The sequence below is a fragment of the Pseudorca crassidens genome, chromosome X (assembly GCF_039906515.1).
Source record: "Pseudorca crassidens isolate mPseCra1 chromosome X, mPseCra1.hap1, whole genome shotgun sequence".
Taxonomy (NCBI): Eukaryota; Metazoa; Chordata; class Mammalia; order Artiodactyla; family Delphinidae; genus Pseudorca; species Pseudorca crassidens.
Window position 1 is genome coordinate 35,811,143 of NC_090317.1, and position 22,493 is coordinate 35,833,635.

The 22,493-nt window shown below is 44.5% G+C and overlaps 1 protein-coding gene across 1 annotated transcript in view; it reads left to right on the forward strand.

Moving 5' to 3' along the window:
* TRPC5 (transient receptor potential cation channel subfamily C member 5) overlaps positions 1-22,493 on the forward strand; it is a 155,720-nt gene that overhangs the window by 112,222 nt on the left and 21,005 nt on the right. Inside the window, exon 7 of the mRNA XM_067723055.1 lies at positions 2,647-2,842. Coding sequence (XP_067579156.1) covers positions 2,647-2,842 — 196 coding nt within the window. The remainder of the gene's footprint in view (positions 1-2,646; positions 2,843-22,493) is intronic.

Here is a 22,493-nt window from a genome sequence, read left to right on the forward strand (position 1 = left end):
TAGGAATCTTTGTATCAGTCATTGGAATGGCTAGCATTAAACTCTACACTCAAGCGTTAACCACTGCAATCTTCATTGTTACGGTGCTGGGGGTGAAGGAATGTAACTTCATCCATTCTGGAGAAGCAACTGATGAAGTAAGACCCTGCCAACATATTGATGACATACTTGCCCTGGCTTGTGGCCTTGTTGTCTGTCATGCAGTCAAGAAACACCTAATGAATGCTTTCTATATTCAGGGCCACTCAACTTCCAGCGACTCTGGTTCTTCAGTGTCATTCCTACTTGCTGCATCTGCTTTCTGTTTTTCTGAACGACATATTCCCTGGCTTTTGTTTATCCAGCTGCTGGGCTAGCTTCTTGTGCCGTTGCCGGCCTCCTGCCTGCCCTGACATCAAACGGACACGGCCAGGTCCTAGATAGGCCTTCCTAACAGAACCAGACTCTTGAAGCCTATATCTGCCCCATTTTTGAAACTCTGCCTGTATCTGGGATGCATTGTATTGCCTGGCCCTGACTTGTAGAATCTCCTGGAAATTCAGATCCTGTGATAGGTCTGACTTGCCATATTCTGGTTCTTGTTCCCTGGCCCTTGAAGTCCAGACTCTCATCTTACTGTTGATTCTCAAATGTTTCACCATCTGGCGCTTACTTTCATCAAACAAAAAACAGATTTCTTCCTTCTTGGCTAGCTCTCAAGTAATGTGATACTGAAAAGACAGTGGAAGCTATCCACAATGATTAGAGAAGAGCCATTTAACAGGTTGAAAAGGGCCATGTGCACGTTGCCCAGGCAGCCCTGAAGGAGGCCCCCTGAGAATTAGGCCACTGCAGAGCACAACCTTCATCAAAATGAACTAACACTCACTGTGCAGCCTACTGAATGTACAATTGTCAATGGGTTTGGAATCTTCTAGACCTTAATCCAGTGATAGCTGTAATAGTAATATGTCTTCATTCATTTATTCAACGAATATTATTGAGTGCCTATTACGTGCCAGGTACATAGTAGCTGTATGTCTGTCTCTTTCCTCATAGAGCTTACATTCTAGTGGGGATGAACAGAAAATCAACATTTAAACAAAAATTTACTAAATAATATAATTTTAGAGTTTTAAGTGCTACCAAAAAACTGAAACAAGACAACAGGATAGAGAATAACCAGTGAAGCCACTTTAGGTAGAGTGACCCTGGGGACCCTGTCTGAGGGAGTGACATTTGAACTGAGACCTTAATGATGATAAGGAGACAGCCATGCAGAGATCAGGGGTAAGACCACTCCCACACAGAGGAAATCTTTAAAACACTGTCCATACATACCCCTGAAATGAACCCAAGAACCAATCCCTCAGCCTCTCAAACTATATTGGGCTATAAAAACAACACATTTCGAGCAATTGAAAAGTTACATCTATTCTTTTTTTTTTTTTTTTTGGTACACGGGCCTCTCACTTTTGTGGCCTCTCCCGTTGCGCAGCACAGGCTCCGGACGCACAGGCCCAGCGGCCATGGCTCACGGGCCCAGCCGCTCCGCGGCACGCGGGATCTTCCCGGACCGGGGTATGAACCCGCGTCCCCTGCATCGGCAGGCGGACTCCCAACCACTGCGCCACCAGGGAAGCCCCCTACATCTATTCTTAAAGTAGCATTTCTTAACTTCTATGCCTCTTCCGTGTGCTTGGGAAAAGGTTCGTTTGTGCCACCCAGGAGCTGGCTGCACTGTATTGCTGTATGCACAGATTTCTGAATATGATGCAAAAGAAACCCTGGACCCCCAAAACATATCATTGCAAAAGTTACATATTTGGATGTGGAGACTCTGAGAGGAAACCATAATTTGTGAAGCCACCTAATGTAGAATAATGCAGTGGTTTGGGGAGGTCAGAAGAACCTGGATTTGAATTCCGGCTCAGCACATATAAATCAAATAAATGGGTGACCTTGGGCAAGTTATTCAATCTCTGAACCTCTGTTTCCACAGCAGTAACAATAAAGTTTTTATAAGGATCATAATGTTAATGTATGTAAAGTGCCTAGTATGCTTATATAGTAAGTCCTCAATAATTGTTAGTTAATATATCATTAAAAATAATTCATATAAATGTTCATTCAAGAATCCTTAAGCTCCTCCACTGAGCTTAGCTCCATTCTGGGCCCTGTGGGAACCACAAAAGAAGTATCAGAAATGGTTTAAGTTGCTCATGTTCACTCAGCTGGCAAGTGTCAGAGCTGAGTTTTTAACCTAGGGCAATCTAATCCAAGCACCATATTCTTAGCCACTGCACTTACTGCCTCTATGTAATTAGAAAGGTGGTAAAACACATGGTCTGAAGATGAAGGAGAAAGTTTGGTGTAGGAAGTAGCCCTTGAAATAAATCTTGGAAAATTATAGGCTCTGCATAGATTGAGAAGAGGAAGATGGTATTCCAGGTGGAAAGGCAAAGCATAAGACATAGAAGTGGGAACAAACAAACTGACCTGGCTGGTTCGTGTTGGGGAAGAGACCAAAATACGTGAGATCATGAGTCTACCTGTTGGGATGCAAATCAGGCAGCCTCCTTATTAATTAAGCAAATCACCTCATGTTTTTGCTCTTTTCTTGCTCCTCCTAGAGAATTAACTAACCTATTCTTTGATCTCTTTTAGGCTCTTTGAAACCCTTCAGTCACTCTTCTGGTCTGTATTCGGCCTTTTGAATCTCTATGTTACCAATGTAAAAGCCAGACACGAGTTCACAGAGTTTGTGGGAGCGACCATGTTTGGGACGTACAATGTCATCTCCCTGGTAGTGCTGCTGAACATGCTGATCGCCATGATGAACAACTCCTACCAGCTTATTGCCGTGAGTAGCTTTGCTCTATAAGGGCGGTTACCTTGGTTTCAGGAGTGGTGACAGTGGCCTGGAGCCCATTGGAAACCCAATGATATAGTCTGTCTGCCTTAGTTATTTTACATTAGCTTTTCTAGCTATTAGATTGAATTATCTTTCCAAGGTAACTCAGTTTGGACTCAGTCCATTGGATCGCAGTAGTCTAGAAGATGTTCTAGTTAATAAGACTTTTTGGTTCCCTGTTAAAATTATGTTTAAATCTCTGAATCCATTTTCTTGCCTTAGTAAGAAGAGCTCAGGAGGTATGAGCAGTTTGGCTACAACATATCCCCTCACTAATCTCCAGGGTTGATTGAGCTGATCCAGTTCTCTAGGTGGGAGGGCTTTATCTCCATCTTCACTGCAGACATCTCCCTCCCAAAACTGAGCAGTCCATTGCCAAGGACAACCTTCTCAGAGAGTGGCTTTTTTTTTTTTTATCAACCATGTATGAGTAACTGCAGTCCACTGTGGCATGCTCTTAAGTAGAGTCTATCGCTGAATCTTTGACCACCATGTTATCGTTTAGATCAGTAGCGTTTATTACTCTAAACTAGAAATGGCGAAGGTATAGGATATGGGATCAGTCCAAGCTCTGTCCTGGTTTTTGATGTCAAAATGAACATCTAAACTTAGCTTATTTTCTTATGATCTAACTATCATTTCTAGAAATGGAGTATTAGCAAAGAAGTTCTGGCTATCTGAGGTCCTGCTTACTTGAGTATCAGTGAATTTGTATCTTTAGTTGTGTACGTGTATATATATACCATATTTTCCTTACCCATACTTTCTTTATCCATCCATCGATGGATACTTAGGTTGTTTGCATGTCTTGTCTATTGTGAATAATACTGCACTGAATATGGTGGTGCAGATATCTGTTCAAGACAGTGATTTCATTTCCTTCAGATAAATACCCAGACGTGCAATTTCTGGGCCATATGGCAGCTCTACTTTTAATTTTTTAAGGAACCTCCATGCTGTTTTCCATAGTGGCTGCACCAGTTTTCATTCCCACCAACAGTGCACCAGGGTTCCCTTTTCTCCATACCCTCACCACAACTTATCTTTTATCGTTTTTATAATAGGCATTCTAACAGGTATGAGGTGATATCTCATTGTAATTTTGATTTACATGTACCTGTTGGTCATTTGTGTGTCTGACTCGATGGTCTTTAATATCCTTGCCAGCTCTGATATCCTATGAGTCTGAGTGTCTACAGATGAATAGGATAGGCTCTCAAGGTCCCTTCTAGGTTGAAATTCTATCTATCTGTTGCTTTTGAAATGGAATATAGTTCAATTTCTTTCTCTCTCTCTCTCCTTCAAACCCAACTAGGCCAACAACTCTGAAACACTCTATGCTCACTCCTAGCCTGTCTTTATAAGGGGGAAAGGCATAGAATTTCAGGGGCTTATATTTCCACCACTATGCCTACCAGCCAAACGCCCTACTCCTACCGAAGATGGCAATATTCATGCTGAGGCATTTGCCATTTTCTCCCTGGTTGTCTTGCAGCTGACTGTTCCTAATGGCAGAGGAAAAGGGAGATAGGGCTGTAGCGTCTCCTACTGAGCTCAGTGACATTTTGCTAGGAAGGGTAGAAATCTTCAACTCCAGCTCTCTCACTTGCTGTTAATAAGTTGTGTTTGCATGCTACCTACTGTTGCACCTGAAGAAAACACCTCAGCTTGAGAGAGAGCTAGGGGGTGGGGTTTGCAGAGACATGACCTTAATAGGGTCTATAGCACATCACACATCTAGAGTCATGACCAACCATCCTGAATACTACCCGCTGCTTTGGGATCCTCTGTTAATGTGTCTTTACCATTTGGAATCGGATCCAGTGGGATCCTGATATTGGGCAACCTGATTCCAAAAATATCTGGTTCTGCTTACATGGCAAAGACCAGCAAGTAGATTTGATTCCACTTGCAACATCTCCACTTCAGTATTAATGCAGTTTTTAGAAAGGCCCAGGTATGAGGGAAAGGTTACAGGAAGGGAAGCCACTGAAGACAAAAATCTCTCCTACTTCAAAAGGTACCACAGGCTGACTCAGTCTAAGCAGAGACTCAGTTACTGACAGGCTTCACTGTGAATCTGTTCACCTGTGCTCTGTGGTCCCCGCCAACATCAGCAGGTGAAGCTGGCCATATTGTATATTATTATTAGTGTTGTTTGCAATTAGCAGTGATTTACTCTCCTCCCTTTACCCTTTACATCTCCCTCAAGCTGCTTATTTCCCTCTGTGACACTTCTTTCAACACATCCACCTTGTCTCTGTCGTTCCTGATGTGTATGCTCCCAGTTCCATCACGTGAAGCTGCCCTTGATACCATTTTAATCAAATTCACCCATATATAAATATTAGGTGGGAGAAACAGACCAGTCCCAGAAAAGTCATTTAACTCAGGCCCTCTTCCTACCCCAACTCACCCACAAAGGGCATCTCTGTTGCCTGAGATCGGTCCTCAGAAAACATGAGGGTCATGATGATCTGTGGTCAAGCTTCACTAAGCAAGTTAATAAGAACCCTCGGTTTCTTTGGCTGCTGTGAAGTGTTCACGCTAATGCTGAGAGCAAGTAAACGGCGCTTGCCTCACTAAGCCGCATCTGCTGGATGGCTTGGGGAGAGGCCACATATGTAGGACTGGTTGTCTCCCTTGAGGTGGCGGCATTTGGAGGCTCAGATGATGGATGGACTCTCCCACTGCGTAAGACAACCATGCAAATGAAGACATTCTTCAGAAAAATACCTGGCGCCGCAAAAACAGCAGGCAAGGCTGGAAGGGGCCACTGCACACCATGGAAGTGCCAAGGAGGGCAGGTGGTCTCCCCGCCTTCCCCTAGTCATCCAGGACCAACCTCAGACTCTCAAAGCTCAGAGAAGAAGGCAGCACTTCACACGCTACACCATGATTTGTAACTAGATAAACAACTGCTATGCACTATTACAGTCCCTGGTGGTTAAAATATTTTCATACTTGGGGCTCCCCTGGTGGCGCAGTGGTTGAGAGTCCGCCTGCCGATGCAGGGGACACGGGTTCGTGCCCCGGTCCGGGAAGATCCCACATGCCGCGGAGCGGCTGGGCCCGTGAGCCATGGCCGCTGAGCCTGCGCGTCCGGAGCCTGTGCTCCGCAACGGGAGAGGCCACGACAGTGAGAGGCCCGCGTACCGCAAAAAAATAAATAAATAAAAAATATATTCATACCAGTTGGTAAATAGCTGCCACTCCAGCTGTTGCCTCTGGGACACCTCCAGGTCACCTCACAATCCAGCAAGTAAAGTGTAACACCTGGAGCAGCAGGTATTATCCACGCCCCTGCTCCAGTGCTATTGTTGGCGTACATTCTGATTGGTCAGTTTCTCAGTCTGACTATTACTGTGGCGGGTACAGTGCTAAAATGCTCCCCCAAGATTTCCCGCCCTAATCATTAGGACTGTGAATATGATGAGATAGCACACTTGTGATTACGTTGCATTACACGGCAAAAGGGGTTTTGCAGATATAATTAAGGTTACTACTCAGGGAAATTATCCAGGTGGGCCTAATCTGATCACACAAGTCTTTTAAAAGCGGAGTTTTCTCCAGCTGGTAGCAGAAGAGAATGTCAGAGATTTGAAGCACATGGAGGATTTGATGTGTCATTGCTGGCTTGAAGATGGAGTCATGTGGTAAAAAAAATATGGGCAGCCTCTAGGAGTTGGGAATGGCCCCCAGCTGACAGCCTGCATGGAAGTGGGGACCTCAGTCCTACTACCACAAGGAAATGAATTCTGCCAACAACATAAATGAACTTGAAACAGATTCTTCTCCGGAGTCTCTAGATAACAGCTGAGTTATGCTGACACCTTGATTTCAGTCTTGGGAAGGCCAGTGTGACTGAAGTGGAGTACGCAAAGGGGAGAGAAGTAAGAGATGAGGTCAGAGAGGTAATGGGGGTGAGGGACAGATCATGTAGGGCCGGATAGACCTTTGTGAAGACTTTGGCTTCTTCTCTGAGTGAAATGGGGAGCTGTGGGTTTTAAGCAGAGGAGGTACATGATCTAACTGGCATTTTAATAAGATTGTTGTGGCTGATTGAAAAAAGATGGAATGGTACTGGGACAGAGACAAATTATGAGACCATTACATTGACCCAGACAAGACCTGTTGGTGGCTTAGACAAGGGTGGTCATGAAGGACACAATGAGAAATGGTCAGGTTCTAGATGTATTTCAAAACTAGATCCAGTTTGCTGATGGAGATGTGGGGTGTGAACAAAAGAGAGGAGTCAAGGATGGCACCATGATTTGGGGCCTTGAGTAACTGCAAGGGTGGATTCATCCCTTACTGAGTTGGGGAAGAGTGGGAAAGGAACAGGCTTGGGAGGGGGCAGAGATCCAGAGTTGGGTTTTAGACATGTAGAGTGAGAAATGCCTATTAGACATCTGAGTGGAGATGTTGGGTAGGCAGTGGTTTACAGGTCCAGCAGAGAGGCTGGAGACAGAGATTTGGGAGTCGCAGTATGTGCACAGTATTTAAAACCATGGGACTTGGAGAGATCACAACAGGAGTGACTGTGCATAGAAAAGACATCCAAAAATGAGGCCCAGGGTACTCCAATGTTTAGAGGTTGGAAAGACAGAATTGATCATGCAAAGAAACTGAGAAAGAACAACCAGAGAGGTAGGAGAAAAACCAGAGTAGTGGACTGTATTACAATATGTATGGTTCCCCAGTATACTGGTAAAGCCATATGCTGGAGAGTGGTAGAGCCTAGATTTGAACTGAGGTAGTCTAACACCAAGGCCCATGCACAGAACCACTATCCTATCACATTGACACTTACCTTGAGGCCAAGATGCACTGGAAATGCACTTTCACTACAAGGTCTCTAACGCATCTTCTTTCCTGCCCCAGTTATACCACCATTCTGAACTGTCCGATCACCTTGTCCTACCAGTTCCTGTGCCTGTAGATTTCATTTAGATAGGAATCACTGACACTTCTTCCAACATAACTGAGTACTCTTAGTACCCAAGACCTGTTGCTTAATAAAACAGAATAAAACATAAACACTGCCGGCTAAGTCATCTAAGGGATAGTATATCCTCTTCCCAAGTGAAGGAGCTGCTCAATTCAAGTTGTAGAAATTTTATGACATTGGAGCCAAGCTATTTCAAATTTTAATAACTGTCTCTTCCCTTTGGGATGCCCTCAAGCAATCTAGATACCGATTTTTCTCATTGCCGCTTAGACTTTTCCCTGTTGCCAAACCATTGTCTGGAATCTGATCAGAAATTGCTACATTTCACTAACAAGAAAACGAACATTCAGAATGGCAGAGGACATTTTCATAGTCCCCTCCACTCACCCCAGATTATGGGGAACCTATGAAAACCTGCTGATAATCCCATTTCAGTCAAAAATCTACATTTTCTGGTAGGTTCGGAAAAATCCACAAAACCTAGGTGCTATAAATGATATAAAGGTAAAGACACAGTAGATGCCTTCAGGGAGCTTTAAATCTAGAGGGAAGAGTCTGCCTTGAGTAAAATAACAATAGTGCTCTTACCGTGAGTATATAATAGTAGTGATTACAGACAGCATGGGCTCAGGAGTAGTCAGACTGCCTGGATTTGAAACCTGGACTGCCACTTAGTGTAGTTTGGGGCAACTTAACCTCTTTCTGCCTCATTTGACTCCTCTGTAAAATGGGGATGGATAATTAGGCTTTTCATCTGCTGCTTACTCTCAGATCCATTCCCTGTTCATTTCCTGCTCTGCTCTGTATCAGGGAACTACATTCCCCGCAGTCCCTTGCCATTTGTTTCTGTGTGGGTTTGACCAACCAGAAGGTATGAAGAAGAGAGAAGCTAGGATATTTCTTCCCCATCGCCAACCTCACTTTTTGTGGCAACTCCAGCAGCAGCTGTGTTTCCTACGTGGCTCACCTCCAGCTACCACCAGGCATCCCACCCCTCCTTGGCCCCAGCTTCTGCAGGGCAGCCCCATCTTGGCTCGAGCTCCCACCAGATAGCCCCAGTCTACAAGCTCTGGAAACACCACTCACCACGTCTTCCAGTCGTCCCTCCAACTCCAGGGATAAAAGGGGCTTCCTGTTGCTGCTAATCTCTGAGTTGCCTCACTGCCCTCTTCTTGGTTTCTCAGCTCTTCCATCACCTGTGACTACCCTCTGTATTAAATCTCCATGTTTGAAAGGCTTAAAGTGATTTCTGTTTTTCTGGCTACCCCCCAAGCAGTACCTATCTGATTGCGTTGTTGTGAGTTTGATTTAGAAATTACACATTGAGCTGAGCCTTGAGGTCAAATCTGGAAAGACAGAAAAGTGAGGCTGGCTTTCAGATCTCATTTCTGGCAGGGAAATAGCTTGCACACCAGCAAGGATTGGCCTGGTGTTTATGGGGGGGCAGTAAGAGTGTAGGAGCTGGCCTCGCTCCTTTCTACCTCCGATTCTTTGATTCCGCATGAAAATATCTTCAGATGGGAAGGAAGTCTTTCCTGTGCCAACAGGAAACATGTCCCAGCAAGGAGGAGAAGCATGAAGCAGAGTTACATCTCTAGGAGCTGGATGATGAAGTTTAGAGCCTGCCTTTAGAAAAATAATTTTTAAAGATGGGATCTGCTTTTGTGGCTTCCCACATCCCCATGCTGAGCCCTCATGCTGCTGTCTACCTGGCTTAGCACAGCACCCCGGGTTGACTGCCTTACCTTACCCAGACCTTACCTGGACAAGCCCCTTGCCTCTACCTCTAGTCCCAAGCTGAGGTCTTTCTCAGTTTCCTAAGGCTTAGAAAAATCAGTAACAAGAATACAGTGAATATCTGGCATAGATACAAGCCTTTATTAAATCTCAGGCACCTTCTATCTCATATCATTATAACTACTATAAAAAATGGTTCTGAAGAACCTAGAAGCAGGACAGGAATAAAGATGCAGACATAGAGAATGGACTTGAGGGCATGGGGAAGGGGAAGGGTGAGCTGGGCTGAAGTGAGAGAGTGGCATGGACATATATACACTACCAAATGTAAAATCGATAGCTAGTGGGAAGCAGCCGCATAGCACAGGGAGATCAGCTCGGTGCTTTGTGACCACCTAGAGGGGTGGGATAGGGAGGGTGGGAGGGAGGGAGATGCAAGAGGGAAGGGATATGGGGATATATGTATACATATAGCTGATTCACTTTGTTATACAGCAGAAACTAACACACCATTGTAAAGCAATTATACTCCAATAAAGATGTTAAAAAAAATAATAACTACCATTTATTGAGCACTTATAATGTGCCAGACACGATACAAAGCACTTTTCATGAATATTTTCTCATTAAATCCTTACAACTACCTGAGGTAGGTACTATTAACAATTCAATTTTATAGGTGAGGAAACTGAGGCACAGAGGTCAAAGTGACTGGCCCAAGGGCACACTCTTCATAAGGGCCCCAGCAGGTCTGTCTGATCCAAAGTAATAATGAAACCATACCTCCTCCTTTCCTGCCTGCATCCCAACCCCTCAGGCCCTGGTGCAAGCCTTCCACACAACCTCAGACTCCCCCCAGCTTCACCCTTCTACTTGGTTCACTGACTCACAAACTCTCCCCTGTCTTCTAACCAGAGGGATCCTCTAAGGAGACTTCTCCTTGTTTCTGGAGACTAAGTGACTTATTCTGTTTTCCTCAGCTGAGATTTCCTGCCCCCCAGCCCCCAACACAGACACACAGACACACACACACACACACACACACACACACACACACACACACACACACACTAGGTCTCCTTTTCTTTCCTTTTTTTTTTTTTGCCCACCAGACTTCAAACTTCTGGTTTCTTCTTAGTTCTGTCCCTAATACCCCCAGCCTCCCCAAATGAACAGACAACCCACCTGAAATCATCACACCCACAGAGGGTAAAAAGTTCAGAGCTACGAAGCTTATTGGCATGACAAGAACTCCTCGTTCAACTTACACATCCTGCCTTGGGCCCTCTCAGCTCTGTTCCTTCCCAGACAGCTCTTGGATGCTTGAAAGCCTCACTTGAAATTATATCCACACCAGCAAATGGACTGACTATCCACCCTCCAGCTTCAGGGGAGGAGAGAGGAGCATTCTCTCCGCAAACGCTGCAGGGGGCGCCAAAGGCTGACTTTTCAGACTTCCAGCCCTGCCTGGGCCTGGCCCTCCCCCTGGTGGTCTAACACAGAAATGGATTCCTGTTGATTCTCATCAACACCCACTCGTGGTTTTGTCAGCAAGCTGTCTGAGAGCCCGCATCTGCTGGGGATGAGAGCACTCTGCCTCAGAATAGTGAGGGTTATACTTTGGCAGGTCTCTGCTGAGCCCTGGATGCCTGCCTGCTGCTGCCTGGTAATGATTTTGGTGCCCGACAAAGATGCAAGTGGAAACGGGAAGAGGACAAGTGAAGGGAAGTGGGTTTTCTTTCCCTGTGCTAAAGGACAACCAAACAGGGCAGATGCCTGGGCTGCTTCTCTGCATCCCAGACTCACCTGTCCTGGATCTTCATCAGGAACATCAGTAGTTGTCATGGAGACTCTATCTTGGGTAACTCAAACAGAAACAGGACCAACTATGTAAGTGATGGGTAGGGTCTAATGTCCAAAGAATACCTCTGCTCTTCTGCCAGCTGATTCCTTTACTCCTTCATCCATTCACTTAACAGTAACTATCTCTTGGATGGATAAATGAACGAATTTAACAAATGATTATTGAGAGACTACCATGTACTCTACTACGTTCTTGGCACTGGGGATACAGTAGGTAACAGGGGAGCAAGAAAGATGTGGTCCCTGTTCTCATGGGGTTGACAGTCATGGAACTGCAGTTTCAAGTTTCACTATTTGCATTTCAATTCTTTACTTTAAGACGGCACTTTACCTTTTTCAGGTCATGGATTGCTTTGATAATCTGATGAAGCAAAACATGCATACAATTTAGCATAAATCTCAGAGGACTCATAGACATCCTCCCACTGTCCTGCTGAAATCCCTCACCTTAGGACCTTGTTCCCAGTTATAATGCAAATATGTTTTAAGTTGTTAGTAGGTGACTTATGACTCAGGGTGAGTTCAATCCCTTACTGAGATCAGGTTTTCACGGGGAGCCAAGCGAGTGAGGAAAATGTACCTGAAGAAGACTGGAGATAGGACACCAATAAGAGAAAGAGATTGGAGGCACTGGAGGAAAATGTCACCATCATCACAATTTTTCAAAGGATCAGGTCTGTGCAACAGTCCCCAAGCCAAAGGTGCCTTCAACCACTACATAAAATAACAACTATGGATGGACAACATGGAAACAAGCTGAGAAGACCTGGCCTTCCTATGGATTGGTCTCTGAATGTTCTCTTCATAGGCTACAAATAATATTGGTGGAAAAGTCAAATGTCCGTGGCCCAAAGGCCATGGTTGAGGAATGTGTTCTTCTTGGCTTCTGCCTTGATCCTTGTTCTGGGCACCAAGAATCAATTGACTGGAAAGCTATCTGATACAAATGTTCTTTAATTTCTGAGCAGCTTGAGGTTTAGAAACTAAACATGAGATCTGAGTGATTAATATTAATTAGGTCTCTCTCTTGCTGTGGTCACCAGAGCCCTGTGTTGTAGCCCGGTTCAGCGTGAGAGACAGCCTGGGCCAGGAGGTGGCCTTTAGCTACAACACAGAAGCCAAAATACCCCAGAGGAGCCTCGGAGGTTACGACCTACTGCAATACTCTGCTTTTTACTTGAGATCTGACAGCAAAATTACATTATGTCAGCTGTCAAGGTAAATCTGCCTTTGTTTAAAAGAGGAACATAGAAGCGATCTAAGAGTAGAAATGGGGTGAGGGGAGGTAATTATATTTCTCTTTCTTATTCTCCTTTCTTCCATCATAGGATTATCTTGCTTTTTCCTCTGTTCTCTTTCCCAATTTCCCCTGTTTGAACTTTTAGAAGTACCTGGGCCTATAAAACTGTGAACTAATCACAAAGTCTCGATGAGAAATATATTTATCTCAAAGCTGCTCTTAATAAATGTGGCATATTGGGAATCACCCAGAGTGAAAGGAAAGTACGATAGGCCTTCTCATTCATTAGAAAATCAGCGCCAATTATTAAAGAAGTCTTGAATGACTGGAATTAGAATCCTCTCACTGACTCCATCAGAGTTCCCATTGGCCTAGCCCTCCAGACTTCCGGAAGCACAGAGAAGTTTCCATCACCCGATGAATCTTCTAGGAGGTTATGCCACAGTGTTTTTCTCTTGATACTAATGCAGAGATACTTTATACTGGAGTCCCTCCAGTCTTAACCAGGATACATGGTCTGACACATAGTAGGCTCTCAATATCTATTGAATAAATGAACAAAGTAATGATTTTTTTCTAATTCTTTTCTTTATTTTTGGCCATGCCACACGGCTTGTGGGATCTTAGTTCCCCGACCAGGGATCAAACCCGGGCCCCCAGCAGTGGAAGTGCAGAGTCCTAACCACTGGACCGCCAGGGAATTCCCAAAATTAATGAATCTTTAATGCATATGACTTCCCAGAACATTTTAAAGTGTGAAAATAGAGCAACTGACAAGCTGACCAAACCTAAGCTTATTGTCCTCTAGCTTAGGGGTTGACGTTTTTTTCTCTAAAGGGGCAGATAGTGAATATTTTAGGCCTTGTGAACTGTAAGACCACTGTCACCACTATCCAATGCTGTTCTTAAAATGCAGAAGAAGCCATAGAAAATACATTAAAAAGTGGGCATGGCTCTGTGCCAATAAAACTTTATTTATGGGCCCTGAAATTGGAAATTCATATAATTTTTGTCTCAAAAAATTTTTTTTTAAAGATTTAATTTTAGTTTTGGCTGCGTTGGGTCTTCGTTGCTGCACGCGTGGGCATTCTCTAGTTGCGGCAAGTGGGCTCAGTAGTTGTGGTGCGGGCTCTAGAGCGCAGGCTCAGTAGTTGTGGCGCACGGGCTTCATTGCTCCACAGCATGTGGGATCTTTCTGGACCAGGGATGAAACCCATGTCCCCTGCATTGGCAGGCGGATTCTTATCCACTGCGCCACCAGGGAAGTCCCTGTCTCAAAGAATATTATTCTAACTTTTGATTTTTATTCAACCATTTAAAAATGTAACAACCATTCCTAGCACGCAGGCTATCCAAAACCAAGTGGCAGGCCGACCATGGTTTGCCAACTTCTACTCTAGTTATTTCAAAATATGTCTCTTTCTACCTTTGTAGACCGAAGCTCTGTGAAGACAGGGGCTCTGCTTTAGGTTTTCTTTACATTCGCCTGATGCCTAGTAAAATGTGGGACACATAGTAGGTACCCAACACATACTTCTTCACTAATTGATAGGGAGAAGCTTGGGAAAATCTCTGATCTATAGTTTGTCAACCATGTTTTAAAAAATACATAATGTGAGTTTATATCCTTTGCAAGTGTTTAGTGTTTGGAGTTGAATAAATTGTATGGCAATGGGGAGGGGCATTATCTAACTGAAAGGAAATCTGCCTAGATGATGGATTTCATAATTATAGTTAATACCTTGCTTTATACTTTACTAAGCACACTTGCGTATAGTGTCTTGTTTGATCCTCACAAGAACTCTGTGAATGTACGCACGACTATCTGCATGTTACAGGTGAGGAAACGGGTTTCCAAAGGTTGAGACTTGCCCAGGGTTCCACGGCAAGTTTGTTCATTCGTTAATTCATCCTTTCTACAAGGACTTGAGCATCTGCTATGCTTAAGGAGTTAGGTCAGGGTGAACTCAGGCCCAGTGACTCCTCAGGAGGTGATATTTACAAGAAATCTAAAAGCTAGAAGTATGGCCTGGGAGGTTAAAAGGAAGCTCCCGATCAGTGAGGCAGGAAGTTAGACAGCACATGCTATGCCAATCTGAGTACGTGAGACTAGTAATAATCCCACATGGGGACAGACCTGTAGATTTTTCCACAACCAGGTGATAAGACACACCTCTCACTTCTTCCCAGGCTCAGAAATGGAAGCCCTGATGGGCTTAGTCTCCGTTATTTCTGAAAACTGCTGGGTGAGCTCAGCAAATCCCCATGCTCACCACCATCTGACTGCCTCTGTCCTCCCAAAGGAAAAGCTTCCTCACTCCCCAACTGCAAGATGCAGGCAGGCAGAACAATCTGTGCCTGCTTGACTGAAAGGTTCTATTTACCTTTCTGGAGACGCCCAGAAAAGGTGACAAGCAGTTCAGTGGGTTTCAGGACTGCCACATCTGCTATGAATGGCGCTACCAGAATTGTGCAGTGTCTGACCTGCAGTGCTGAAAGCAAGAACACTGCAAATGTCACTTCTGTAGCAGAGAAACTGAAGGAAACAAGCAGGAGAGAAACCGGGGCAGACAGAGGCCCGGCCAAGTGTATACAGAGGGATCTGTTTGTCAAAATCTCGGAACCGTGGTCAGGCTCCGTTTCTGTTTCTGTCATGTAGGAGAAAACATGCTGCTCGTTGTGAAATCCCACTCAGTGCACTTCCCCAAGCGACAGTGTACCTGAGCACTTAAGACCTTTGGTTCTAGAGTCAACTCAATCCAGATTTGAATTGCGGACCACCAGTTTCTAGCTGTGTGTCCTTAGACAAATGTCTTCACTCTGGTGAGCCTTATTGATCAAATGGAAATAGTAACAGAACCTACCTCAGCAGGCTGTTGTGAAGATGAAATAAGATGATATACTTGAAAACCGATACATAATATTACTGATGCTCCCTTCACTTCATATCTGCCTTTGGCTCTCCAATTCATTCCTTCTACAAAAATCTATTGTACACCTGCTCCACGCCAGGCTTTAGGACTGCAGAACTGAAAAGGACAAAATGCCTAATCTCAGTGGAATTTTCTTCTAGTGGGGAGCCTAAGAATAAGCAAACATAGGCGAAACAATTCAGGTGATTTGTGGCAATTGGTATGAGAGAAGAGAACAGGGCGCTGTGAGATAGAGTAACGAAGGCACCGCCCTAAATTGGTGGCTCAGGGAAGGTCTCTTTGAGGAGATGATATTTGAGCTGAGGACTAAGAGATAAGAACAAGCCAGCGCTCTTCTCCTATCTAGGAAAAACACAGCAATTAAAATATAAAAGGGAAAAAATTTCCCCTAATCCCTCATGCCTTCCTTCACTCTAGGGAGGCTCTTGGAGGAGGAAAGCGTTGAGTTGCAATTTAATTGGGGACGTGAGAGAGGGCACGAGGAGCGTTTGTTTCGGGGTATTGGTGAGCCCAGACCAAGGCAGGAGAGTGAGGAACAGACACAGGGATTTGAATGAGGATGCGGAGAAGGTCAGGCTCCCTAGAGCTCCTGATGGGGGAGGGGGTGTAGCAGGATGTCAAAGACAGCTTGAGCTTTCCAGGCGTTAGCCCACTGAATCCTGTGAGGGAAGCTCCTGTTTGAGCACTATACCCATAGATAGTAAGTGAACCAAGTGAGTGGCAGATCTGAGTGGAAGCTAGGGTCAGAAGACTTGGATTCTAGAGCTGCTTTACCACGAACTAGATGTGTGACCCTCAAGAAGCAATTTCTCTCTCCAGACCTCAGTTGCCACATCTGCACTGGATAATCGATGTCCTGACAACTTCGCAGGTGGGTGTGAGAATCAAATGAGAGAAAGTATGTTAAAGTGCTTGGGAAAGCGTAAAGCTCTAGATAAACATAAAGAACTAGCTGTCTGATGTCCCATTCCCAGAGGCAAGCTAAGAGGTTGAACATTTGGCATTTCATTTTCTGGTCCATTATGTTTGAAACTGGCCAGAAAGGCACTCATGTAGAGAAGACAGTAGCTCCAGAAAGCACTTAGAGAGTCCCCATCCCATGACGGCCAGCACCCCTGGTCAGGAGGGAGGGAGGACAATTCTTTCACCACGTGAGCTCACTGTGGCCTGGGAGTCCAATTAGAGCTTATTTCCTTTGAGAACCACTGAGATATCACAGGAATATTTGTTTGCAGTGACAGAGTGGAGGCCTACAGAAAGCAACATGGTTTATTTCCAAGTCTGAACTAGGATATACTTTTATGTTACCCAGAACTTCTACAGTGCTGTTCCTTCTGACCTTGCATAGGCTACGGCATCCTGCTCCCAGCTTCGCTCTTCATCCTATTCCTCAATCAAAACTTACCCATACTGTGCTCTACTGAGGCGCCACCTTCCTCATATAACAATGGAGAGTGGCGGTGTCTACTGGGAGAGAACCACATTTTAAAATTTGTATCATCCAATCTCCCTGAGGCCTTTTTTTCTTCCCCCCACACTCCCAGCCCACCTTGTAGTAAGACAGGGAAGACAAGAAGAGGAGAAAGGCTGAAACTCTTCTGCATGACTACAGATGACGTAGTGAGGGACTGAAGAAGCACTGTGATCCTATTGGTTGATTTCATGAGAAATTATGAATTAAAAACTGCCCAAATTTCATTCTGACGCTCAGAAAGTCGATGATTTATTTGAAGGCAACAGAGTGGGTCAGAGGTGGAGTGCGGAGGAGGGAATTCCGGGGATCCAGTGCCCTCACTGATTTGTTTCCTACTTTTCCTGCCACGTCCCTTGGAATCAGAGTGGGAAAGATAATTAAGCTCTATTGTTTATAACCTGTGTTGTTTTCATGAGTACACTGTGTTCCACACCCTAAATGGTCTCTAAAGAAAACCCAGACTACTTGTGAGGACTTTGCAGGACCATTTTAGAAGATGGAAAGCAGATCCTTCTGCGTCTCAGGGACCTAAGGCACTGGATCGATTTGCAGTTGTCTTTTGTTCTGCCACTTTCATTGTCCTCAGTACGAGACAGCCTGCTAAAGACAACATGGATGGGCCTGGAGGACGTTATACTGAGTGAAATAAGTCAGAGAAAGACAAATACTGCATGATCTCACTTATATGTGGAATCTTAAAAAAGAAAAAAAAAGAAACTCATAGAAAAAGAGATAGGATTTGTGGTGACCAGAGGCAAGGGGTGGAGGGGAGGGGGAATTGGATGAAGGTGGTCAAAAGATACAAACTTCCAGTTGTAAGATAAGTCCTGGGGATGTAATGTACAAATGACAACTGTAGTTAACACCACCGTATGGTATATTTGACAACTGCTAAGAGAGTAGATCCTAAAAAGTTTGCACCGCAAGGTATCTATATGAGGTGACGGATGTTCACCAAACTTATTGTGGTAATCGTGATGTATATAAGTCATTATGCTGTATACCTTAAATTTCTACAGTGCTGTATGTCAATTACATCTGACTGAAACAGAAAGAAAAAAATAAATTCTGCAGAGAATGTTAAATAAACATGATCACAGCATCCCCCCCAAAGAAAGACCAGAGAGTGCCAAGCCTGAGTAACCACCAGGCAACCCCTCCCTTCCCATTCACTAGTTGAAAGGTCATCTCTTTGGCTGTTCAGTGCACACCTTAAGAATGCCTAGGGAGACTATCAGTTACTAATTCTGCCTTTGTTCCTCCTTCCTTCCCCTGTCATCTCTCCATAGTAGCCCAGTAAGCCAGTTTTTTTCATATTGCTGGGCGGCCTAACAACATTATCTTCAGGGGTGCACAAATTATACCTTCTACCCACTGTCCCAATGACAGAGGGATGTTAGGGGTTGGCCGTGGGAAGACAGGGACAGGTAGGAATGAGGAAGACCTGCTGTTTCATTGCTTTGGCCTGCTGAATACATCTGGACCAGCAGGCGGAATCCCATAATTAGTGTTTCTGAAAGGATGGTTAACCATCACCTGTGTCAAAATCACCCAAAGAAGCTTGTGAAACAGTGTAGATTCTCGAGCCCCCCCCATCCCCACAGCATCAGTTTCTGCAGGTCTGAGGTGAGACCCAGGCATCTGCATTTTCGCAAGCACCCCAGGCGAGTCTAATAGCCCCTGAAATTTGAGAACTGCTAATGTAAATAAATCTTGAGTAGTTCATTCGACTTCAATGACTACGCTCAACCTCTCTACTCTTTCTGACTTTTCTTACTATTGCCTCTCGGGGGAAAGTTTTTCTCCCTCCATCTCTGCCTGGAGAAATCCTGCCACTCTCTCCAGGCCCAGCTCAAATACAACCTCTTTTGTCGCTCCTTCCCTGCTCTCTGGTCTCTGTCTGCAAACAGCTGGGATTGCTCATGAAGCAAGGAGACGGGGGACTGGTTGGTATCAGTAATGAAATGTGAGGGGAGTTGGGACCCTGAGGATGGAAGGGCTGGGTGGAGCTAGTGTGTGGGTTCTGAGCTTTGCCCTGAGGTTTAGCACCCGAATTTGTGCACTGGAGCTGAGGTTGTTACAGGGTCTGGAAACTTTGTAACCAGTAAAAAAGTAACACCAAGTCCTTGAGAGATCAGAGCGGCAGTTTCAACCACCTAGCAACATAATTGGGGGAGGGATTAGTGGCCGTTTTATTCCTCGCGGTGGGGCAGGAGGCAGACATAATGGCGGCTCAAAGGACGACTGCAAGTCGTCAGGAGGAAGGAGGACCTGTTTGTAACATCCACTGAGGGGTCTCTTGCAGTCTGGGGCTATTGGGGGCCATCAGTACTAGGGTACAGGAAGTGTTGGGGGCAATGGATGGGCAGGGAGCTGAAGCTGGAGGGAGGGCTCTCTTTTTGACCTTTATGTTTTGCAGCTGAGTTTGTGTGCTTGGATTGAAGTTACCACAGGGCTCTAAACGAGATAAACCAATATCAAAGTAATTCCCAGGAGGCCCCAGAATGATTAAAACAGGAAATTCTAACCACCTAGCAGCCTTGGGGAAGAGAGGCAGGTTGCTGACTACAGCAACTGGCTCGGCGCTAGACCACTGCACATGCGCACTAAGTTGGAGGCGAGAGCATGGCGGGGGATGGTAATTCTCGCTGAGGGCACTTTCTCTACTGCAGGGCCTCCAAGAGGTTGTGGGAGGTCTGGACCACTTCAATATTTTGAAGATCCCTTTCTAATGTTTAAGTGAATGAAAACAAAAATGGAGTTACAAAAACGATGATATATTTTAAATGCTTACATCTTTTTAAAATTGCCCTGAGGCAAAACCACAATACAGTATATGTCTAGGGAGGTCCAGAAATCTGCATTTTTAACAAATGCCCCATATGATTCTGATGCACACCAACATTTGAGAAGCATGCCCTGAATTCCAACAGAAGAAAGCAATCCAAAGTGAGGCAGACTTCTGTTGAGATGCCAGGGAAATGTATTGTCTCACCTCAACATAGAGTGTGTGTGTCATGGCAATTCGTATTGCTTTCCCATCATAGGGAAACAGAGTTAGTCTTATGCCCAGATGAACTAAGCAGCTACTAGTTAATGGGAAGGATGCCAAAATATCCCCCTCCTCAATATACACCTCCAACCAGCCTGCCAGTGGGCCCAAGCCTCCTGGAAGTAGCTTTCCTCCTTAAAGGCTCTGCTCTGCTGTGTCTCTGCCTGTCACTCTTCCTTTGCATTATGTTTTAAAGCTTTCCAATTTGCTAGGACAAGATGGTTGCTGGCAGGAGATCTGAGAGAGTGCATAAGAATTTATCAAAAGCTGGTAGGAAATTGGCCTTGTAGTTTGATTGCAAGAAAAATAACCTTGAGCTCGGATTTGCTGAGGAATGTGAAATTGAACAGACATGTTCACTTGACCTAGCTGTGGCCGTGTGTTCAGGATCTGAGCAAGTCAACAACATTTGAGGGTATGATCTATAGTCACAGTACATTACACTGGCACTGCAAAAGGAGCTAAATAGAAGCTCTCGCCTGCTCTATAGGAGCTGACATTATCAAAGGCAATGCAGGACACACACATGATTAGAACATATATGTAAGGCTATGTGTCATTAAGGTCACATCATGGTAGCACGAAAGTCCTGAAAATTTTGGAAACTTGGAAGAGGAAGAACCACAGGCTATGATTGTGTAGGTTATATCTTATACAAAAGCACCCAGGCAGGCGCTGATGATCTCGGAGAATGTTCAAAAGTCATAGCTGGGTATAGAGGGTAGGGCAGAGTGTGGGAAAGGGCATCATCACCAAACAGTGAACATTTTAAAAAGTCAATGTCGGATTTGTCTAACATATAAGGTGAAAGGCTAGCTCCATATGGATGAATGAAAATCTCTTGGGCATCATACATTTAGTGAAGTTTTAGACAACTATGACTACAAAAACCACATCTGTAATCTTACGATTCAAAGTAGATCAAGGGTTGAAAAGAAAACAGATTTCCACATTCCAAATTATAATGTTGTCCATATTATGCACTGCTAAAATCCCAACACCTCTCGCCTAGCAGGCAGTCAATATATACTCTTTGAATGAAAGAACGTCTGAATGAATAAGTATCTTATTCATCACTTTACAGCTCACACTGTTTAACCAGTCCTGCCAGGTGGGCTGTTATTTCCCAGTCTTCAGGATTCAGGTGCTACCTCTGTATTCGAATTGTGTTCTGTGTGGTATTCCCACCACCATTAGAGGACAGTCATTTTGCTATACCCAGCATCTAGCAGAGTACCTGCAACATACTAGTTGTTCAACACAAGAATAAAAAAGTGAATGGTGAGGGCTTCCCTGGTGGTGCAGTGGTTAAGAATCTGCCTGCCAATGCAGGGGACACGGGTTCGAGCCCCGGTCCAGGAAGATCCCACATGCCGCAGAGCAACTAAGCCCGTGCGCCACAACTACTGAGCCTGTGCTCTAGAGCCCGCGAGCCACAACTACTGAGCCCATGCACCACATCTACTGAAGCCCGCACACCTAGAGCCCGTGCTCCACAACAAGAGAAGCCACTGCAATGAGAAGCCCGCGCACTGCAACGAAGAGTAGCCCCTGCTCGCCGCAACTAGAGAAAGCCCGCGTGCAGCAACGAAGACACAACACAGCCAAAAATAAATTAATTTAAAAAAATGAATGGTGGGAATGTAAATTGGTGCAGCTACTATGGAGAACAGTATGGAAGCTCCTTAAAAAACTAAAAATAGAGTTACTATATGATCCAGCAATCCCACTCCTGGGTATATATCCAGAAAAGACAAAAGCTCTAATTTGAAAAGATACATGCACCCTAATGTTCATAGCAGCACTCTTTACAATAGCCAAGACATGGAAGCAACCTAAATGTCCATCAATGGATAAGTGGTAAAAGAAGACGTGGTGTATATAAACAATGGAATATTACTCAGCCATAAAAAAGAATGAAATAATGCCATTGGCAGCAACATGGATGGACCTAGAGATAATCACACTAAGTGAAGTAATTCAGACAGAGAAAGACAAATATTATATATCACTTATATGTGGAATCTAAAAATAGTACAAATTAACTTATTCACAAAACAGAAACAGACTCATGGACATAGAAAACAAACTTACAGTTACCAAAGGGGAAGGGAGAACAGGGGTATATGGGGAGTGTGGGATTAACAGAGGCACACTACTATATATAAAATAGAGGAACAAGAAGGGTCTACTGTATAACACAGGGAGCTATATTCAATATCTTGTAATAAACTATAATGGAAAAGAATCAATAAAAGAATATAGACATATACATATATATATGTATAACCAAATCACTTTGCTGTACACCTGAAATGAGCACAATATTGTAAATCAATTATACTTCAAT